At 42.4% G+C, this 20970-nt stretch overlaps 2 protein-coding genes across 2 annotated transcripts in view; one reads left to right on the forward strand and one right to left on the reverse strand.

Moving 5' to 3' along the window:
• Nucleotides 1-8605, reverse strand: part of LRP4 (LDL receptor related protein 4) — a 108382-nt gene extending 99777 nt beyond the window's left edge. The window contains exon 1 of the mRNA XM_070935642.1: nucleotides 8512-8605. Coding sequence (XP_070791743.1) covers nucleotides 8512-8605 — 94 coding nt within the window. The remainder of the gene's footprint in view (nucleotides 1-8511) is intronic.
• CSTPP1 (centriolar satellite-associated tubulin polyglutamylase complex regulator 1) overlaps nucleotides 8604-20970 on the forward strand; it is a 197440-nt gene continuing 185073 nt past the window's right edge. Inside the window, exon 1 of the mRNA XM_070935655.1 lies at nucleotides 8604-9195. Coding sequence (XP_070791756.1) covers nucleotides 8604-9195 — 592 coding nt within the window. The remainder of the gene's footprint in view (nucleotides 9196-20970) is intronic.

Consider the following 20970-nt stretch of genomic DNA (forward strand, 5'->3'; position numbering starts at 1 on the left):
GAGAGGAGAGGGAGGGAGGGAGGGAGGGAGGGAGGGAGGGAGGGAGAGAGAGAGAGAGAGAGAGAGAGAGAGAGAGATTAATGTTTGTACCAAGGAAGTAGGATTAGATTATAATATGCCTGGCAATTTGCAGATTTTGAATCCTCCAGGAGGAGCCATGTTAGATGGATATTTTAAAAATCATCTCTCTGCTTTCTTGCACCTTAAATGAACTGCTAATTCCTATGAGAAGTAAAATGCTGTAGACGCATTGTTCAACGTCAAGTGAGACTAGAAATGTTATAGTAGACAAATTAAATTCCTAAATGATTGTTATGTTAATCCATATTGTGTGTTTGTATGTCTACTTTTGGCTGAATATGTTATGCGAAACTAGCCAATCATTGCTTTTTCAACAAACCACTCTTAAGCAAAACGTGGCTTAGTGTGATGCTTAAAGCAGAAAATTAGAGTGCAGATGCTTAAAATTCAACTCTTCTATCTAGACGCCTAGTTCATGAAATCATAGTCTAGCTTTCCATTTGTAAGTAAGTGTAATTTAGCCCCAAGCAAGCATGCTCAGTATCCCGCAGGGCAGGCTCAGTAAAAAAAATCAAGGTGGCAGATTGATTTTGTTTTATCCCCCCTTCCCCATAGATGGTTGTAGAATCACAATGTAATATAGAGTTGCTTTCACAGTTGTGTTCACAAAGAGGCATCAATTCTTACCTATCATGGCCTCTGCAGAGGATTCATCCTCAGAGAATGAGGAGAAACTGCATGGATTTAAGATTGAAGAGGCCAAGTGGTAGAGCACAGCATGATAAACACATGAGATGGAACTCAAGACTGCAATGTAGCACTGGAAGGTTATAATTTGGTTTTGTTTTGTTTTTTAACCAATAGAAAGGCGACGTCTCTGTAAAGTTAATGACATCAAGGATGCAAACTCGGTCAAAAGCATCTAGATGAATATTAAGGAGAAAACAAACAATAAAGTACACTGTTGTGCGTATACTGCAGGCTACCAAACAAGCCAATGATATAGATGAAATCTTCACAAATCAGATGACTGAAATGTCAAAACACACCATTGAAATCACCAATGGGAGATTTTAACTATTCCAATATCAACTGCAAATCAAATCTTATGACAAGTGGGAAATCCAACAGGTCCTTGCTCTAGCTTGCAGACAAGTTCATTGTCTAAATTTTTTTGTTTTTGTTTTTGTTTTTAATTAGATTTATATGCCGCCCTTCTCCGGAGACTCAGGGCGGCTTACAATGCGTTAAGCAATAGCCTTCATACTTTTGTATATTTATACAAAGTCAGCTGATGATGAATTAGAACTTAGAACTTAGACTTAGAATAACTTTATTGTCACTTAGAATGTATACTAATTGGCATATGTTAAAATGAAATGTTGTTGCATACAGCTCTCAAAGGGTCTCCACCAGGGGTGAAATCCAGCAGGTTCTAACAGGTTCTGGAGAACCAGTAGTGAAAATTTTGACTAGTTTGGAGAACCAGCAAATACCACCTCTGGCTGGCCCCAGTGTGGGGTGGGAATGGAGATTTTGCAATATCCTTCCCCCAGGAGGGGAGGGAATGGAGATTTTGCAGTATCCTTCTCCTGGAGTGTGGTGGAAATGGAGATTTTGATATCCTTCCCCTGCCATACCCACCAAGCCACGCCCACAGAACCAATAGGGAAAAATTTTGGATTTCACCCCTGGTCTCCACCTCTAATATACACTACACAAACATGACAAAATAAGCAAGCAAGCAAGCAAGCAAGCAAGCAAGCAATCAAGCAGATAGATAGATAGATAGATAGATAGATAGATAGATAGATAGATAGATAGATAGATAGATAGATAGACAGACAGACAGACAGACAGACAGACAGACAGACAGACAGACAGATGAATAAAGGAAGCAGGAGATCAGTTATATGGTACTTCATAGTTACTAATGGGGAAGAGACATATTAACAGATTGAAAAACTAGAAGTATGAATTTTGGAAGAGAGCGATCCTGCGATCCTCGAATTCCCCATACTGCAGACAGGGAGAACAAAAAGTAGCCAGATTAATGTTCTACATTTCAAAAGAGCTGACCTCAGTAAGCTAAAGGAAAAAAAGTAGGAAGTACTGCATGGATGGAAATTCTGAAAGGGGGAAAAATTTCAGAGAGTTGCATAACTGTAAACAGCGATATAATTAAGGCCCAAAAACAAACAACGGCGAACAGAAAGAAAACTGGGAGGCAGCTGATGATGCAATTGTGCTTGCAAAGAACTCTTGATAAATTAAGAAATAAAAAAGGGCAAATCTAAAAAAAAAAATGTAAAGAAGAGCACATAACAAAAGCAGCTAGGATTGCATGTGCACAATGTTGGAAAAACCCAGAAATCCCTGCAGACAATATTATAATCAAAAAAATTCTGGAACATGCAGAAGGTTAACCCTAAAAATTAAAGGAAAAGACGATTCGGACTATTTCATAACATGGGAACTATTCTATAAATGGTTAGATGACAGATATTGAAGTTAGAGGAGTGGAATTAGGTGAAATATGGTTTATAGGAGAAAGAAAAACAGATGAGTAAATATTCATGACAGTTATATAATCGATACTATAATGGAAGATAATATATGTTATAATATGATTGATGTTATCTCATATTTATTTATATATTACTGCATATTTGTTTGTGTATATATATATATATATATATATATATATATATATATATATTTTCTTACTTCTTCGTAGGGTTTATGTGTGTTTTTCCTCTAGCCAGGTTTTTCCTACGTAACCAAGGTTTTTCTGCAGTGGATGTGATTCCACTGAGCTAAGGCTGCAGAAAAACCTTGGTTACGTAGGAAAAATCTGGCTAGAGGAAAAACACACGCACACACACACACACACACACACACACACACACACACACATATATATATATATCTTTGGTTATTCAGGTTTTCTCCCGTATAAAATTGGAAGTGTCTTGGCGACGTTTCAACGAAGTCTCATTCGTCATCTTCAGGCTGGTGTTTTCGACTTCGTGCTTCTAGGAGACATATATATATATATATATATCAACAAAATAAAGGGAACACAAGCAGAAGACATCCGAGATCTGAATGAATGAAATAGCCTTATTAAATACTTTGTTCTTTACATACAGTAGTTTATACACTGCTCAAACAACTAAAGGGAACACAAAACTACTGTATGTAACGAACAAAGTATTTAATAAGACTATTTCATTCATTCAAATCTCGGATGTCTTCTGCTTGTGTTCCCTTTATTTTGTTGATATATATATATATGTGTGTGTGTGTTTCTTTTTCTTTTTCATAGGCTTTTATGTGCAAATTCTTTATAGCCAGGTTTTACCTACATAAGCTAAGATGTTCTACAGCCCTGGTTCTGTGAAATCTCATTCACAAGTTTCTGGGCTTTTTATTTCTTGCTGACAAACAGCAACTCTGTGCTGCTCTTTGGGAGACTCAGATAGCTATGAGGCAGAAATAGCTATCTGAGTCTCCCAAAGAGCAGCACAGAGTTGCTATTTGTCAGCAAGAAATAAAAAGCCCAGAAACTTGTGAATGAGATTTCACAGAACCAGGGCTGTAGAACATTTTAGCTTACGTAGGTAAAACCTGGCTAGAAAGAATTTGCATATATATATGATCATAATGACAATGATGATGTTTGTATGCTTGTATGTTAACAACTTCGACACCTAGAGAGCACACTGCTCAACATAGAAAGGAAATGTATGATATAAAACAATAAAAAATATTTTTTGTAAAAAAAAAAAGAAATACCCCAAATCTGTAAGGATGGGATCAGGAACACTAAAGTTCAGAATGAGCTGAGGCTTTCAATGAGTGGCAAAAAATAACCAAAAAAGGACTTGTCTGTGTACAGTATGAGCAAAACAAAAGGGAAACATCAAGGAAAGGGTCAGTCTGCTGGTTGGAGAAAATGGCAAGATAGTGATGGATAACAAGGAGAAGGCTGAACCACTAAATTCTTATTTTGCAGCCGTCTTTTCACAAAAGGAAAATGTGATCCAACCTGTGCACTGGAGAAGGGGGGTGGGTGGGGCAAAAGAGCAATGTAGGTCAAAATAGACAAGGGACTATGAAAGAACACTTAGCTCCTTGGAATAAATGCAAGTCTCTGAGACCAGATGGATAACATCCCAGGGTGCTAACTGGTTCTTGGAGAATTCCTGAAGTACAGGGGAAGTGCCAGACTATTGAAGAGGAATAAAAAGGGGACCCATGCAACGACAGATCAATCAGCTTGAAGTCACTACTTGGGAAAATGTTAGAAAAGTTAATCAAGCAGTGCGTTTGCAAGCATTTAGAAAGAAATAAGATCATTACTATCGTTTATGATAGATTGTGTGGGATTTTTTTTTTTGACGGAATGGCTAGATTAATTAGACAGAAATGCTTTGGATATAGTATACCTAGACTTCAGTAAAGTTGGGCATAGACACTTTCTTGATAAAATGAAACATGTGGGATACCTGTAGTACCACTGCTAGATAGATTTTCAGGTGATCCTTAATGAAACTGTGTCTACATGGAGAGACCTCTGCAGTCGGGGTTTTGTCCTAGGCCAGTTTTGTTCAAAATATTCATAAATACTTAGATGAAAGGATAGAAGTGATGCCCAGCACATTGCAGACAACACAAAGTTGGGGGGAGGGGTTTGTAGTACCTCTAGGCACAGGGATCAAAAAGAATCTGATAGATTCGAACATTGGGCCCTATGCAACAAAATGCAGTTTCGTAGTGAAAAATACTAGGGTTCTGCATGTAAGTAGGGGGAAAACTCAAATATAAAGTACAAAATAGGTGATACCTGGCTCAGAAATTGTATCTGTGTGAAGGATCTGGATATCCTGGCAGACCATCCTGTACCTGCCAAAAGAGCCAATGCAATCTTGGGTTGCATCAACAACAGAGATATAATGTCAAGATAATGGGAACGGGTAGTTTTGTTCTACGTTATGTTAAATCAAACAGCACCTGGAACCGTATTTAGTTTTTGGTTGCCAAAATACAAGAAGGATGCTGTGGAATGAAAAGAATGCAAATAACCATGGTGAAGGGCTTAGAGGCTAAATCCTATGGAGGACGGTTGAAAGAGCTGGGAATAAAGAAGAGAAAGCTAAAAGGAAGACATAATAGTAGTCCTCTAATACTTGAAGTGCTGTCACAAAGAATAGGACAGGAACCACCAGATGGAAGCTTTGCAGAGATTGAAATCGAAAAAGGAGGTAATTGCTTGACTGTGAGAGCTATAAGGCAGCAGAACACCCTGACTCCTGAAATTATGGGTGCTCCATTACTGGAGATTTTCAAACCATGGATGGATAGACTGGGTGGGATACTCTGAAAATCCTTGTCCTGGCAAGATATGGAATTAGAAGAGCCCTTTCCAACAATATGATTATAGCAATTGTTTCCTGCTACCATATTATATAAATTCCAATTGGCACCACCCTTCCTACTTGCAAGGGTCATAAGGGTAAGCCAGAGCTCATAAAGCTGCAGGAGAAAAGGCTCGTTGAGATGATGGGTCATTGCTTAAGATTACAAGGACCCAGACTTTATATAAACTCCACTTTTGTTTTTCCTTCGAATTTTCTTACACACGGATTCTTCTGGCCCCTTAGTCAATGATTTGACAATTGATAGACTGTGCGTCTTCTTCACTCTGTGGCTGGCAGTTGCTTGGCTAGGAAAAGTGAGCAAATTGCCTGCAAAGCATGGTGACTTTTCTAGGGTAGAAGTGAGAGTGTATATGGGGTATACATACAGCCTGAATATAGACCAAACTTAAGTCTCAATTTCAGTATTTCAGTAGCAGGGGGAGATTCAAAAAAATAATGCTAGAATAGGGCTTGTGACACAAAGGTTACTTGTCTTAAGTCACCCTGGCATAGAGTGTTCTGGCTGACATCAACATGCTGCCACTTACAAGCAAGCATGACAAATGACCTGTACTTTACAGCAAGCATCCCTAGATGGGTCATTAACTCCCAGGACACATTAAATAGAAGCACCTGGGGTGAGAGCCAAAATAAAATCCTATCCAATCTCTTAGCTTGAGAAAGATCCGGCCTTTAAATTTTTCACCCAGATTCAGATTTGTTAATAGTGAAACTCCTTTAAAAAAAAAAGAAAAAAGAAAAAAAGTCATAGGTTAGAGTTGGGCTTTTGAATCAATACTTCCCAACTATTAATCTTCCTCGGGTTCTGATAAGAAAAGAACGGTTCAGTTCTAAAGTCATTTTTTTTCTGATGATTGCCCAGGGAAGGGCAATCCACGAGAATGATGGGAGCCCAGCTTTTGAAAGTAGAAACTTCCTATAACTATAAATCAGCATCTGGAAAGACAGGTGGATGAAATTACACGGAAACCAAAAGAAACCTTAGAAGAGACCGTTGTGCCATTCTTCAGAGAACCCTTTGTAGAAAATTGCCAGCCTATTCGTAATTAGTACATTTTGCTTTCCACTAGTATTAATTAATCCTCTTTTAGCACCAAGCACAAGCAACATGTTCAGTAATAATCTATAAACTACTGTTTCTCTCCCCCCCATCTAATTGTTCAATACAGCCCTGCCAAAAAAAAAAAAAAAAAAATCAGAGAAGCTGAGTAAACATCTAGGCATTTTCGACACTAAATCCTCTTTTAGAAAACATGTGCCCAAATCGTTCTTTTAAAAAAGGAGAGGGAGCCAAAATCCGCCGAATTAGAGCTGTACCTTTAAGGAGTTCATAACTAGCAGAGAAAGCAGCTGCATTCCTGTTGAGAAGGGGCTGCTGTCCTAACATGCAACAGAGGCTAGAAATAACCTGCACGCACACAGGTTTCCAGCATCTAATCCAACAATTTGTTTTATTTATTTATTTAATAAAATTTATATGCCGCCCTATCTCCGAGGACTCAGGGCGGCTCACAACAATAAAACAACAAGTTAAAAATATAAAATACATAATATATGTCTCTCTCACTCATCCGCAGAACAGAATAAGACATGAAGGAAGGAAGGAAGGAAGGAAGGAAGGGAGGGAGGGAGGGAGGGAGAGAGAGAGATAGGAAGGGACTAACTTTATTAGATCAGAAAAGGAGGCGGGTGTCAAGGCATCAAAGGATCGGGCTGCCTTTTAGGGGAGGAAAAGTCGCTTCAAGGCGCCCGAAGGAAGAAAGAGACCTCCTTTGCTGTGGCTTTGTCGGAATCCGCTTGGCTGTAGAAAAGGGAGCTTTGAAGGCTGCGATGGGGAAAATGGATCAACGGCCCGAGCAGATCCGGCATGCGTGCCTTACGAGCCAAACGCAGCGGAACCCCCACCAGGAACGAGGCGCACGTATAGCGGGTGGGACAAAGACAATGCCAAGTAGGGAAGAAAAGCAGCAGCAGCAGGTAGTTAAGTTAGTGCGGCGGCGATGCCCTGCGCGCTGGCGCCACAAACATTCAACCACCGCTTGCAAATTAGCAGCGCCGACGCCGCTCCACCCTCTCGCACGTGAGAAGGCTTAATTTTTTTTATTTTAATCAAAGTTCATCAAAGCTTTGCCCCCTGCGCCTTTTTTGGGTGTGTGTGTGTCTCTCTATTTGTACAAAAGAGAACCAAGTTTTCGAAATGGGGCGGGTAGGAGAGCGACCCAATTCAGTCTCGAAACCGGCGAAGCCCCTGACGTTGCTGAACTAGAAAGGAGGATCCTGAGCACATGCAAAAGTGCTGAAACTTCAACTCCTTTGGCCCGACGCGCAATTCTCTTCAAATGGAGCGCTTCGCCTCTCCCGGTGGCTTTACGTATAGATTCCGAAACACGGGTAGAAACGGAAAAGGAGGAACGCTAGAAGGATAGACCCGACGATCACCGAAGGCGGGGAAGGGGGGGGGGTACCAAGTAGGGTGACTACTTCTCCGCGAGATCGCTCAGGACGAAACCTTCGTGGAAAAAGGGGTACACAGGATTACAGCCCAGAATGGGTGCCCACTTTAAAATGAGGTGGTGGGTCGGGGTTTTCTCAAGCCACGCACTCAGCCAACAGGGTACAACATTTTGCTATCTGGTACGAATTTATCCGGGAGTCGGAGCAGCTGAGCTCGGATCAAGGCAGCTGCAGACGTCCCATGCCGGTGTGTGTGTGTGTGTGTGTGTGTGTGTCAAGCGAGAACAGAGGGTGCCCCCCCACCCCCACCTCACGAACATCCCTTTTCCGCCAGCCCGGACCCAACTCCGGCAGGCAGCGGAATAGTACGATGCCCAACATAGAAACTGGACCCAACTCCCGGAGCCTCTCATCGCCTGCGCGCACCGGGAAGAGGAGGAGCAGGGAGGGCAGAGGAGATTGTCCCAGGCGACCCCCCCCCCTCCATCCATCCCGTTCCCCAAGACACACACGCGCCCCCCCCCTCCAGAATCTTTGCAGCCACCCCGCGGTTGGGAGCGCGGGAAAGGGCTGTCCCCTCAGAGTCGCCTACCTCGCACGTAGAGAGGGGCTTCCCAGCGCAGAAGCAGCAGCGGCAGCAGCAACAACGGCGGCCACCGGAGACCGACGGCCCCGAGCCGCCTCATGGTGGCGAGCGACCCCTGCCGCAGCTCTCGCCTTTGCCCTGGCGAGCCTTTTTCCCTCCTTCGCAGCCTCAGGGGGAGGAAAAAAAGGGGGGAAAAGTTGAGCGCTGCGGGGTTGAGGTTGGCGGCTGCCTTTCGCTCTCCTCCCGGGGCTGCCGGCCGACTTGGCTCCCGCCGCCACCAGGCGCCAGGACTGGTCTCAAGCCTCGTCGGGGTTGCTCTCTCGGGTCCAGCCGCGGCGGCCGCTGCTTTGCTCCGTCTCCCCGCGCTGCAGAAGCGACGGCGAGATCGGGGCTCGCTCCAGCTGCCCGCCCCCGGCCCTGCCCTCGGAGGAGGAGTCCCGCCGGGGCAACCTCCGCCCTCGCTTCTCGCCCACAGCGGCAGTGGCTGCTTGGCGCGCTTCCCAACCTTTTCCAGGCGAGAACGTGGTAGGCACCCGAGCGCCTCCGCCTCGCCTTCCTACCCTCCGCCAGATTCTTCTTCCCTGGCCTATCTTACCTTCATCCGGCCGGATGATTCCCACCTGCCCCGCTTACAAACCCAGAGCCGTTTGTTAGAAAGGCTGCTGGCTTTCAGCATCGCCGCTCTCCAAGGCAAGTTACTTCTGGCGCACTTCCACATACCCGAGTTGCACAGTCCTAAGAAACGATTAGCTGAAATTAAACTCCTTCATTCCGCTGGTCCGTTTGCTTTTTCTTCTGTCCTGAGAACAAGGACCCAGAACAGAATTGGCCAGATTCATTCATTCATTCATTCATTCATTCATTCATTCAACATACTCCAAAGCGATCATATCATCAGCTGAATAAAGTAAGCAATATGATAAGACTAAAATATCTCAGGTAGGGCTGAAAATGAACTGTGACAATAAAATATTGCCAAGGAAAACAAAAATAATTCAACATGTTCTTAAACCTTGGTAGCCTTGGTAGTACAGTGATCTAAGGCACCCTGTTATTAAGCTGGTTATTAAGACCAGCTGCCTGCAATTACTGCAGGTTCGAATCTCGCCAAGGCTCAAGGTTGACTCAGCCTTCCATCCTTTCTAAGATAGGTAAATTGAGGACCCAGTTGTGGGGGCAATAAGCTGACTTTGTATAAATATAAAAAAGGATGAAGGCTATTGCTGAGCACATTGTAAGCCGCCCTGAGTCTCCGGAGAAGGGCGGCATATAAATCAAAAAAGAAAAAAAAGAAAAGAAAAGAAGAAGTATTGGCTTTGTGCCTCTTGTTTAATGGTGGCTTTTTTCACTGTAACCTATGTAATGATTGACCAAGATCCTTTTCCGCTTGACCTATCCACACCTCTAGACATTTCTTTTTCTGACATGATGCTGTCTTCATCTTATCCCCAATCTATTCCTGAGGCAGCATATTCTTAGCTATACCAGCGTTTTCCACTTTAAGCAGGCAGCAAGCCATGGTAGTTTTGCCAGTAGTACATTCTGAAGCACTTCTCAAACTATTTGGTGACCTCTAGAGGGTGGGATCAGCCTAGCACCTATTGACTGCCTGAAGGTGTTGTATCTCACTCCTTCCAGAGCAATTACAGGTAGCTCACAGGTTACAACCACTCCTTCAGTGACAGTTCAAAGTTGTGACAGCACTGAACAAGGGGGACTTATGACTGGTCTTTGAAGTTGGGACCATCACAGCACCCTGCAGTCACATGACCACAATTTGGATGCTTGGCAACTGGCTCACAATTATAACAGTTGCAGCATCCCACGGTCATGAGATCGCCATTTGTGAGCTTCCCTGCCACCTTCCCAAAAGCAAAGTCAATGAGGAAGCCTGTAGGACATTGCAAATCACTCCTGCTCCTGCTCTTTTTCTCCCAAAGAGCTCATGCTCTGTACCACTCGTCCACCCACACTCCACAGTGGCCACCTGCAGCACCTGCCTGTCTACCCACTAGCCTGCTTGCCTGGGATGCAGTTTCAGTGCCTCTTCTACTATCATGGTCACATGATATTGTTAAGGACCTTCACAGTCCTCACTTAATGACAGCAACAGAAACTGCCTGGATTGCCAGTGCTAAGCAAAGTGGTCATGTAACGTCATGCTTTTTGACCAAATCAGAATTTTGGTCCCAGTTGCTGTCCTAAACCAAGGATTACCTGCATGTTTGGTAGGGAGAAGGACTGGATCTTTTAGAAAGGTTCTCCTCTACACCTACCAGATCTCAAAGCTGATGCTCAATTTTAAGATCTATGGCAGCACTTCAGAGAAGACAGTGAGGGGGGAAAGCTGCAATGGGCTATAGGAGTAATTCTGTGTGCTAGTTCACAGTGCTACTATTTCTGCACCTGTGTAAACTAAAGTTAGGCTCCCCTTGAAACACCTGTGTAAAAATAGAGCAGAGAAAATTAAACCCATCCTGCTGAGCCCTCTTATCAAAGCCTTTTTTTTCTTCCTTTCCTAGCCCAGCTCCATCCCATGTTAAGAAGAGTGGCTGGTAGATATTTTCCTGCTGACTGGAGATGTTGGATGGGTAGGGAAAGCAACAAAGCTGCGAAATTTATTTTCCTATCCTTAACACGTCTTGCACATTGTATATAAAGACAGCTCCATTTGCTGGCATTGTGTCTCTGCAGGATATGGATAATTGATGGGGGCAGCACATTTTCTACTGCAATCATTTTCTGCCAGCTCCAGGACTGTTGGGTAGCAGTAATGACAATTTTGTTTAGCTTGGTATTATACAAAGCACTTCTGTTAGGGAAAAACAGACATCTTTATATCAGTTACCATCACTTTAACATACTTTGTGCTTTCTGAATTCTATTCTGGAGGCTTGGGAAGAACGGCCAATTGCAAGAGAGAGGAGGAGCGAACAATACAGAGAAGCTCCATTTTACATAGAGAGCTACATTAAGAGTTTGTAGGGCATTCTTCCTTGTCTGATCTATTGACCTATTCTATCTAGGAGCTGCAAAACTAGAATACAGGTAGTCCTCAACTTACAACCACAATTGAGCCATTTTACAACTTTACTTGCCACAGTTGTTAAGTGAATTACTGAAATTAAATTAGTAACATGGTTGTTAAGTGAATCTGGCTTCCCCATTGACTTTGCTTGTAAGAAGATCACAAAAATGTGATCACATGACCCAGGGGCACTGCAACTGTCATAAATATGAATCAATTGCCAAGCATCTGAATTTTGATCATGTGACCGTGGGGATGCTGCAATGGTCGTAAGTGTGAAAAACAGTCATAAGTCACTTTTTTCAGTGCCATTATAACTTCAAACGGTCACTAAATGAACTGTTGTAAATTGAGGATTACCTGTACATCTACAACTCTCCTTACAGGGACTCCTTGGGTATCTCTTTTAAGTGATGAAGCAGCCATCACCGTTCTTGTATTAAGATGTTTCTTGAATATTTAGTTGAAATCTGCTTTCCCGCAATTTTCACCAATCTGGTTCTAATACTGCTCACTGGAGCCACAACAGAATAATCCCACCCCTCTTCCATCTGACAGCCATTCAGATTTTTTTTTTTTAATTTGATTTATATGCCGCCCTTCTCCGGAGACTCAGGGCGGCTTACAATGCTTTAAGCAATAGCCTTCATTCTTTTGTATATTTTATACAAAGTCAGCTTATTGCCCCCACAAACTGGGTCCTATTCTCCTATATACTGATATTTTTCATCTCTTCCCGATACGATATTGTTTCTGCGGTCCAGTCATCCTCCTGGTTATCAGGTTCAGGATATATATCTGCCTGTCAACATTCTTTTTAAAGAACCTAGTACCTCATTTTAGATACAGGTCAATAATGTGGCAGAATGGCTGCTTTTCACAATGTGGATGCAATGCTTCTATTTAAAGCACACGAAGACTACTTGGGCTGTTTTTAGCAGCCACATCATTGCATTGGCTTCTTTTTCATTGTGTGCGAGCAAGAACTGTTTTTAAAGCCTGAAACATTACTGCATGTAATTCAGCAGCCCAATTATTTTCTTTTTCTCGAAGGGGAGAAGGAAAAAGGGATAGTAAATAATGCTATATCTCCCTGCCCTTAATAGACCATGTATCAAAGTCAGACATCAAAGCAGTATTCTCAGAGTAATGGAACACATGTGACACAGTTCAAACTAACAAAGAAGAGCTATGATATCAGGAGAAAAATGAAAGGAGTACGTGAAGGGTAGATGTTTATAAACGGTTGTCTTTCTCTCTGTCATTTTCTATGCCAGCTAATTCTTGGGAACAAACCAGGGACTCTCTGCGATTGCCTATGTCTTTTGCTGAGTTATTTCACCTTAAAATAGCCATTAATGATTTGACACTTAAATAAAGAAACATCTGGATTTGTACGATAGAGATCAGCCTTGGTGGAGTAACAGGGCTAACTTGCGTTAGAAACGCAACTGCAGCTGCATAATTGGAGCTGCCTATATAGTAAGAGATACCAAATGCAGGAAAATCTGTCAAGAGCATCTAGAAACATATAGTTAAAAGGGAAGAGTGAAAGATAACAAATGCTTATTATTCTGCATCTCTATATACATTTATCTGAGTGTTTAATACACATATACAGACAATGCTACTTCAATTACTATCCACTCATAAGGATTGTTAGAAGGAGAGCTGGGTTACTCCATGTTGGCAACATAATAGAGTCTGGCACCAATTTTTTTTGTCTAATACATTTTGTTTAAAGACATAAGCTTTTATGAGGTGCAGCTCCTTTGCAATTTCTAATTTTTGCCATAAGGATATGCTGACTTTAAATATTATGTACACTGCATTCTTATTTGTAATGCTAAGGATGAAAAGGAATAATATAGGTGCCTTAGCTTAAAATTATAAATCCAAAAATGCTTTTCCCCCAAAAGTCCCCAGACATCACATTCAGCTAACATATATACATGCCAAAATAGCAGAGTGACTAGACAGTCTGTCATATACAAACTATCTTTGTATATAATGAATCTGCAACATACATTATAGACTCCAACAATCCAAAAGAACATATATTTTTTTCTATTTTAGACGTTGTAGTTCTGAATCTAAAGATGATCTTTAAAACTTAAGGATTTACTTTTTAAATCTGCCAGCTATATTTTACAGTAAATGTTAGAATAAACAGTGTAAAATACAGTTCAAAAAACTGAATTATTTACAAACCGGTTAGAGGAATTGATTGCCAGAGGAATGCCATATATAATGCCATGTAATTGAATGAATATAAAGAAAAGTCCATAAACCAACCAACATCATTTGCAAAACATGATATATGGAAACTTCCCAATGCATTCAGTATGGCAGAGATCACAGAATTCTGTTACCAGTTTATAAGCCTTTACTTAAGATTTCATCCACTTGCAGGCATTTGTGTGGTTTTTGGAAAGCTTAGCATGGAACATATGAATTATGGCTTTTCTCCCAGAATATTTTTGTTGTGTGTAAAAGCACATTAGTTATAGTTTATTTAGCAATAAAATCACTCAGTCTGATGGTTTGGAAGTGTGGCAATTATTTTTTAATCCTGGCTAATGAGAATGATGAATCCAAAAGAATCCACTGAGAGTGGATTTTAATGTGGTTTTATAACAATTTTTCTTTGTTTTTAGTATTGACACTAGCTTTTATTACAATATATGAACATTATAGGCAAGGCACCATCTGTTTATGAAATTCTACACCAAATTCATCCAGTCCAGGAGATTTTACTAAACAAAATGTACCAGAACTAAACAAATGAGATTAAAAGAGTTAAAAAGATACGTTTACTTGGATATTAAATGCTATCTAATCCACAGATTTTTAGAAAAGAGTGTCTGAAGGCTGTGAGGTCTTAAATTATGAATTACCATGTTATTGAGGGTTGAAGTTGGCTAAGATTAATAATTTGCCCAACTTGCAAAATGTCTGATTTAGACAAGATGGATTTGAGGTGCTTATTCAAGCATGAAATTTTCAAAATCCAAACTGTCTAGTTGTTATAACAGAAAATAGTTTCTTAGTATTTCATTTTCAATTCCAATTCATCCGTTTCTGCTGCTTCTTATTGCTTGCTCTGCTTGCCTGCCTGCCTGTCATCCGTCCGTCTGTCTGTCTGTCTGTCTGTCTGTCTGTCTGTCTGTCGGTCTGTCTGTCGGTCTAGATATCTATCTATCTAGATATCTAAATATCTAGATACCTAGATATCATACCTGTTTATTTATTACATCATTTATATATTCAAGAAAACTCCCACCTATGTATCTTATTGGAATCATGAAGCATTTTAATAATTTTCTTTAAATGTTTCATTCACTATTATTACTGTGTTCAATAATTGCAATGTTATTGCTATAACTTTTGCCTCTATTGCAGGAGAAAGCAAGTAGATAGAGATATTTGAAAATGTAAAGATATTGTCCACTGCAAAAGTTCACTAAGAGAGCCAGTTTGGTGTTGTGGTCAATGCACCAGGCTAGAAACCAGGAGATGGTGAATTTAGGCAACATGAAAGCCACCTGGGTGACTTTGGGCAGCTCTTTCTCTCAGCCCATGATATCAGGCTTGGCCAACAAGTTGATCAGTCAATGCCTGTTGCAAACACAAAAACGCAGACTCTGCCCTTGCAGGAAAATTGTAGGGGAAAAAAGAAGTTCACTACAAGTCAGCATGCAAAGAATATCCCAGGAGCTTGAGATTTTCTTATAAATCATCCAAACAGCAGAACTTAATTCTGTCTCATTCTGTAGTCTGTAAGAAATCCAGCAGACACATATTAGCTCCCTGTTGTTTAGTGGATTGTCTTCATCATAAAAGTTAATGGATGACTGTGGGCCAGTCAGTGTGACCTTCCTTAAAATTGCTATGTGTAATGGGAAGAGAGACTGATCTGCTGTGAGTACATTGGTGAAAGAGTGGATAAATTCCGCATTGAGAATACCAAGTTTCTTTTTTGACGCATAATTTTTGAATTATTATTTGCTACATCAGGCTCCTGCTCTATATTTCTTTATTTCATACAAGCTCAAAAATCAATAAATTATTAATCTATTGAAAATACTTAATAGGAATTAACACAGGTCCCTCTTGAAGGATAAAATAGCTGGATAAAATAAAGTTAACAGCATTTTTATTTATAAACTCATGGGAATCTTAATTTATAAGAATGTTGATCTGAATTATAAAATTTGAAATATTGAAGTAAACAGATGAAGGTATTTTTTTTACAAATAATTGTTCCAAGATACTGATAGAAACTCATATAATAAACAATACTCTCTCTTTTTTTCTTTTACAAATTTCCCCAGAAACTTTAGACTGAATTAAATGTGTATTGAACTTATTCCAGGTAAATGAGTAGCTTGATCCTTAACCAGTTGCAATTCACAAATATAGGCAAAGATTCCTAATTATTATCAATTAGATCCAAAGTATCAAAGTATCAAGCATGTCTGGCCCTCTCAGTTATCAAGGGCCGCCCTTGAGGACGAGTTTTGGAACCCTGAGAGGTGGTTTGCAAAAAACCGACGGCTTTGGGGGTTTTTAGATAAATCTTTAAATTCTATTTTAAGGGGTTCTGGGAGGGATTGTGGCAATGGATCTGGGGGGATCCATAAATCCACTGAAAGGGGTAATGGGTCTGATAATCATGGTGGGGAGGATGGGGACAGAAATCTGACAAGGATGCAGGGGGATGAAGCGATGGGCATTAGTATAGTAAGTGGGAGGGGCAGATATGACGGCTGCAGGGGGCCATATTATGTTTCGGGAGTGCACACTCGTTGTTTACGAGTGATTGCCCACTCCGACCCCCAAAGCACTGCTCGTTTCCCGGGTTGTTCAGAGTCTCAGACCCTGGGTCTACGGCTGATGTTATGTAATGCCAGGTCAGTGGTAAATAAAGCCCCCCTCATTCATGATCTTATTTCAGAGGGCGGTGCTGACCTGGCAGGGATTACGGAGACCTGGTTAGGCCAGGAGGGAGGAGTTCCCCTTGTGGAAATGTGCCCGCCAGGTTTCCGTGCATTCCATCAGCCAAGGACTCAGGGAAGGGGTGGGGGAGTGGCAGCAATCATTAGAGAAAGTCTTTGCCCGAGGGAGGCCACTGTTCCTCAGTTAGCCGGATGTGAGTCCCTCCTTGTGAAGTGGGGTCGGGGGATTCAGATGGGCCTACTGATTGCGTACCTGGCTCCCTGCCACGTAACAGCGGTCCTGCCTGAGCTGCTCGACATTATAGCCGGGGTGGTGGTGGAAACCCCCAGACTTATTGTTATGGGGGATTTTAACCTGCCATCCGCTGGTGAGATGTCGGAGACGGCTCGGGAGTTCATGGCTTCCATGACGGCCATGGACCTGACCCAGGTAGTTCAAGGGCCCACCCACTTGGGGAATCACACTCTGGACTTGATTTTTGTCTCTGATCAGTGGCTGAATGATCTAAGAATAGGGGATATAGACATCAAGCCCTTGTCATGGTCTGATCATTCTCTCCTTCACATGGACTTTCAAGTTACTTCCACCCACCGCAGGGAGACGGAACCAACCAAATGGTTCCGTCCCAGGCGCCTGATGGACCCCGAAAGGTTCCTGATGGAGCTTGGGCCATTTCCTGAGACTCTGGCTCACAACTCGACTGAGGACCTGGTGGTCGCCTGGGACAGGGCGGCTACTGGGGCCTTGGACCGTGTTGTGCCTTTGCGGCCTCTGACCCGATGCCGATCTCGTCTAGCTCCTTGGTTTTCCGAGGAGCTGAGAGAGATGAAGTGTCGGAAAAGACGCCTGGAGAGCGATTGGAGGACAAGCTGATCTGAATCTGACCGAACACAGGTGAGATCTTATATTAAGACCTACCTAGTGGCGATAAGAGTGGCGAAGTCTAGCTACTTCTCCGCTCTTATTGCATCTGCAGAGAACCACCCAGCTGCACTGTTTAGGGTGACCCACTCCCTACTTCAGGTGGGGGTACGGGAAGATCCCTTAAAGAGTCGAGCTGAGGATTTTGTACAATTCCTGCATGATAAAGTCGCTCAGATTCGGGAAGGCCTGGACTCCGATTGGGTAGATCCAGGGGAGGAGACGGGGGCAGGTCTTGAGAGCGTTATCTGGGAAGAGTTTGACTCTGTGGCTCCTGAGGACGTGGACAGGATTCTGGGCAAGCTTAACGCTGCCACATGTTTATTGGACCCGTGTCCCTCCTGGTTGGTACTGGCCTCCTGGGAGGTTACACGAGGCTGGCTCCAGGGGATTATAAATGCTTCTCTGAGTGAGGGTGTCTTTCCCGCCACCTTGAAAGAGGCGGTTGTGAAGCCCCTCCTCAAGAAGCCTTCCCTGGACCCGGCTATATTATCAAATTATTGTCCAGTCTCCAATCTTCGCTTTGTTGCAAAGGTTGTTGAGAGTGTGGTGGCACAACAACTACCCTGATACCTGGATGAAGTTGTCTATCTGGATCCATTCCAGTCGGGCTTCAGGTCACGATACAGCACGGAAACGGCATTGGTCGCATTGGTGGATGATCTCTGGAGGGCTCGGGACAGAGGTTGCTCCTCTATCCTGGTCCTATTAGATCTCTCAGCGGCTTTTGATATCATCGACCATGGTATCTTACTGCACCGGCTGGAGGGGTTAGGAATAGGGGGCACCGTGCTTCGGTGGTTCTCCTCCTTCCTCTCTGACCGTTCGCAGTTTGTGTTGGCAGGGGGGGCAGAGGTCAACCTCGAGGCACCTTATTTGTGGGGTGCTGCAAGGGTCAGTCCTCTCACCCCTTCTGTTCAACATTTATGTAAAACCGCTAGGCGAGATCATCCGTGGTTTTGGGGTGAGTGTTCATCAGTATGCTGATGACACACAGCTATACATCTCCACCCCAGACCACCCCAATGATGCCCTTGCTGTGATGTCCCGTTGCCTGGAGGCCATGCGGATCTGGATGGGGAGAAACAAGCTCAGACTCAACCCCTCCAAGACCGAGTGGCTGTGGCTTCCGGCGTCCTGATATAGTCAGCTAGTACCATCACTGACAATAGGGGATGAGATCTTGCTCCCCACAGAGAGGGCCCACAACTTGGGTGTCCTCCTGGATTCACGGTTATCTTTAGAAGATCATTTGATGGCCGTGGCCAGGGGTGCCTTTTATCAGGTTTGCCTGATCCACCAGTTGCGTCCCTTTCTGGATTGGGACGCCTTGCGCACGGTCACTCATGCCCTAGTTACCTCCCGTATGGACTACTGTAATGCTCTCTACATGGGGCTCCCCTTGAAAAGCACCCGGAGGCTCCAACTGGTCCAGAACGTAGCCGCGCGGGTGATTATGGGTGCAGCTCGTTACGCCCATGTAACACCTCTCCTATGTGAGCTGCACTGGCTCCCGGTGGTCTTCCGGGTGCAATTCAAGGTGTTAGTTATCACCTTTAAAGCGCTCCATGGCTTAGGACCTGGGTACCTATGAGACCGTCTTTTGCCACCAACAGCCTCCCACCGACCAGTTCGTTCTCACAGGGAGGGACTACTCAGGGTACCGTCAGTCAAATTATGTCGACTGGTGACTCCCAGGGGGAGGGCCTTCTCTGTGGGGGCTCCAACCCTTTGGAATGAACTGCTCCTGGAGATTCGGAATATCCCTGATCTCCGTGCTTTCCGCCGTGCCCTCAAGACCCTGATGTTCCAACAGGCGGGGCTAAACATACGAACATGTGAATGATTTTTTAAATGTTATCTAATTCTGGGTTTTATTTGATTGACCAAACTAAGTAATAATTTTAATTAGCAATTTTATGATGTTTGTGTGTCTATATTTTTCTTGACTGTACACCGCCTTGAGTCCTACGGGAGAAAGGCGGTATAGAAATATAATAAATAAATAAATAAATAAATCTGCATGTAATAAAAATTTATGGTCCAGCAGCCTTTAAATCCCAAATGTTATTTGACTACCTAACAAAACAGTCAGTGGTTCCAAAGCCAAGTTAAATACAGCAGGAGATAAAGGATATTCTTGATGAGTTCCATGATACCTTCATCGGTGAAGAATATCTGTAGCTGAGGGATTAAGGTTCCACATTGTCATCGAATTAACAAAGGGATTCCATTTTTTAAAAAAACATGTTCCAAAAATTTAACATGCACTGACTCAGCATAAACAAAGTCACCTCAGCAATTCAACTCTGATTTTAGTTCACAAATATCTACCCTGTTTCCCCCAAAATAAGACATCCCCTGATAATAAGCCCAATCAGGCTTTGGAGTGCATGGCAATAAGGCCAAGTGCTTATCTCAGGGTTCAAAAAAATATAAGACAGGGTCTTATTTTCGGTGAAACACCGTATTAACAATGTAATATATCTGAAGCTTGTTCCTTTTTATAACTCCAGATTGTACAGACTGATTTATAACCCTGCTATCAAAAAGTTAGAAATTATATTTAGGAAATCGGATGGGCAATAGCTTGTACATGCTGTATAAAACCTGTATAATGTCATACTATATGTCTTTCTGTGAGAAAGTCATCTAGAATAGGAGTTTTCTCTTTTTTCAGGTATCTAATTCAATTTGTTCTACCAATAATCAAATCTCTCTCTCTCTCTCTCTCTCTCTCTCTCTCCTCTTCTTCCTCCTCCTTCTCCTCCACCTCCTCCTCCTCCTCCTCATGTTATGAATGTTACTCCACCTTAAAGATTTCCAGTTTTATCCCAGTTATGGAGTAGGTCTAAAATAATCAAATACTCTCAATTGTCAAATTTATCTAGATAAATATATCTGGAATGCTATAGGAACTTCTGTCAGGGCAGGAGGTCTCTTCCAACCTTATTATTCTATGTTCAATGGAAGATAAAAAAACATGCAGTCAACTCTGTGTTGATACCTTTTTATAATGCCATCCAAGTTTCAGTTGCTTTAATTAAGGAGTTCACTTTGCTTTTGTGAAATACAGGGATTTGAAGGTCAGCAGCAGAATCTGCAGAGAGATTTAAATGTTCTCTAACATTTTTTTGGCATAGTTTATCATCTTCATCTTACTTTATCCTTTGGCGCAGAGGTTCCTCCCTGTAACACCTCTTAGTACGGTAACAGTAATGGTTATGATGATACACAAACTCTCTACTACTTCACTCTTCTTGAAAATTCCGACTGCTTCTTTAAGCCATTTGCAAATGTGTTCAGAAACCCAAAAAGCAAGTTTTGCATGTGTGGGTATAAAGAACAGTATTTCCAGTTATATAACCTGTTTTAATACTACCGCAAAATAATGGGCCATATAATAAGCTCACCTGAGAATAAATCTCACTGAGTTTATTTCTGAATAAGCATGCCTGGACTACATTGTAAAAGTTATTTTGAAATCAGTGGGACCATTTCTATTCGGTATTTTATATGCTACCATCATCCAATGTTTAAAATGCTGCCCTTGAATA

Source organism: Pituophis catenifer, unplaced genomic scaffold, assembly GCF_029215685.1.
Source record: "Pituophis catenifer annectens isolate HBS135680 unplaced genomic scaffold, rPitCat1.0.hap2 SCAF_1, whole genome shotgun sequence".
NCBI lineage: Eukaryota > Metazoa > Chordata > Lepidosauria > Squamata > Colubridae > Pituophis > Pituophis catenifer.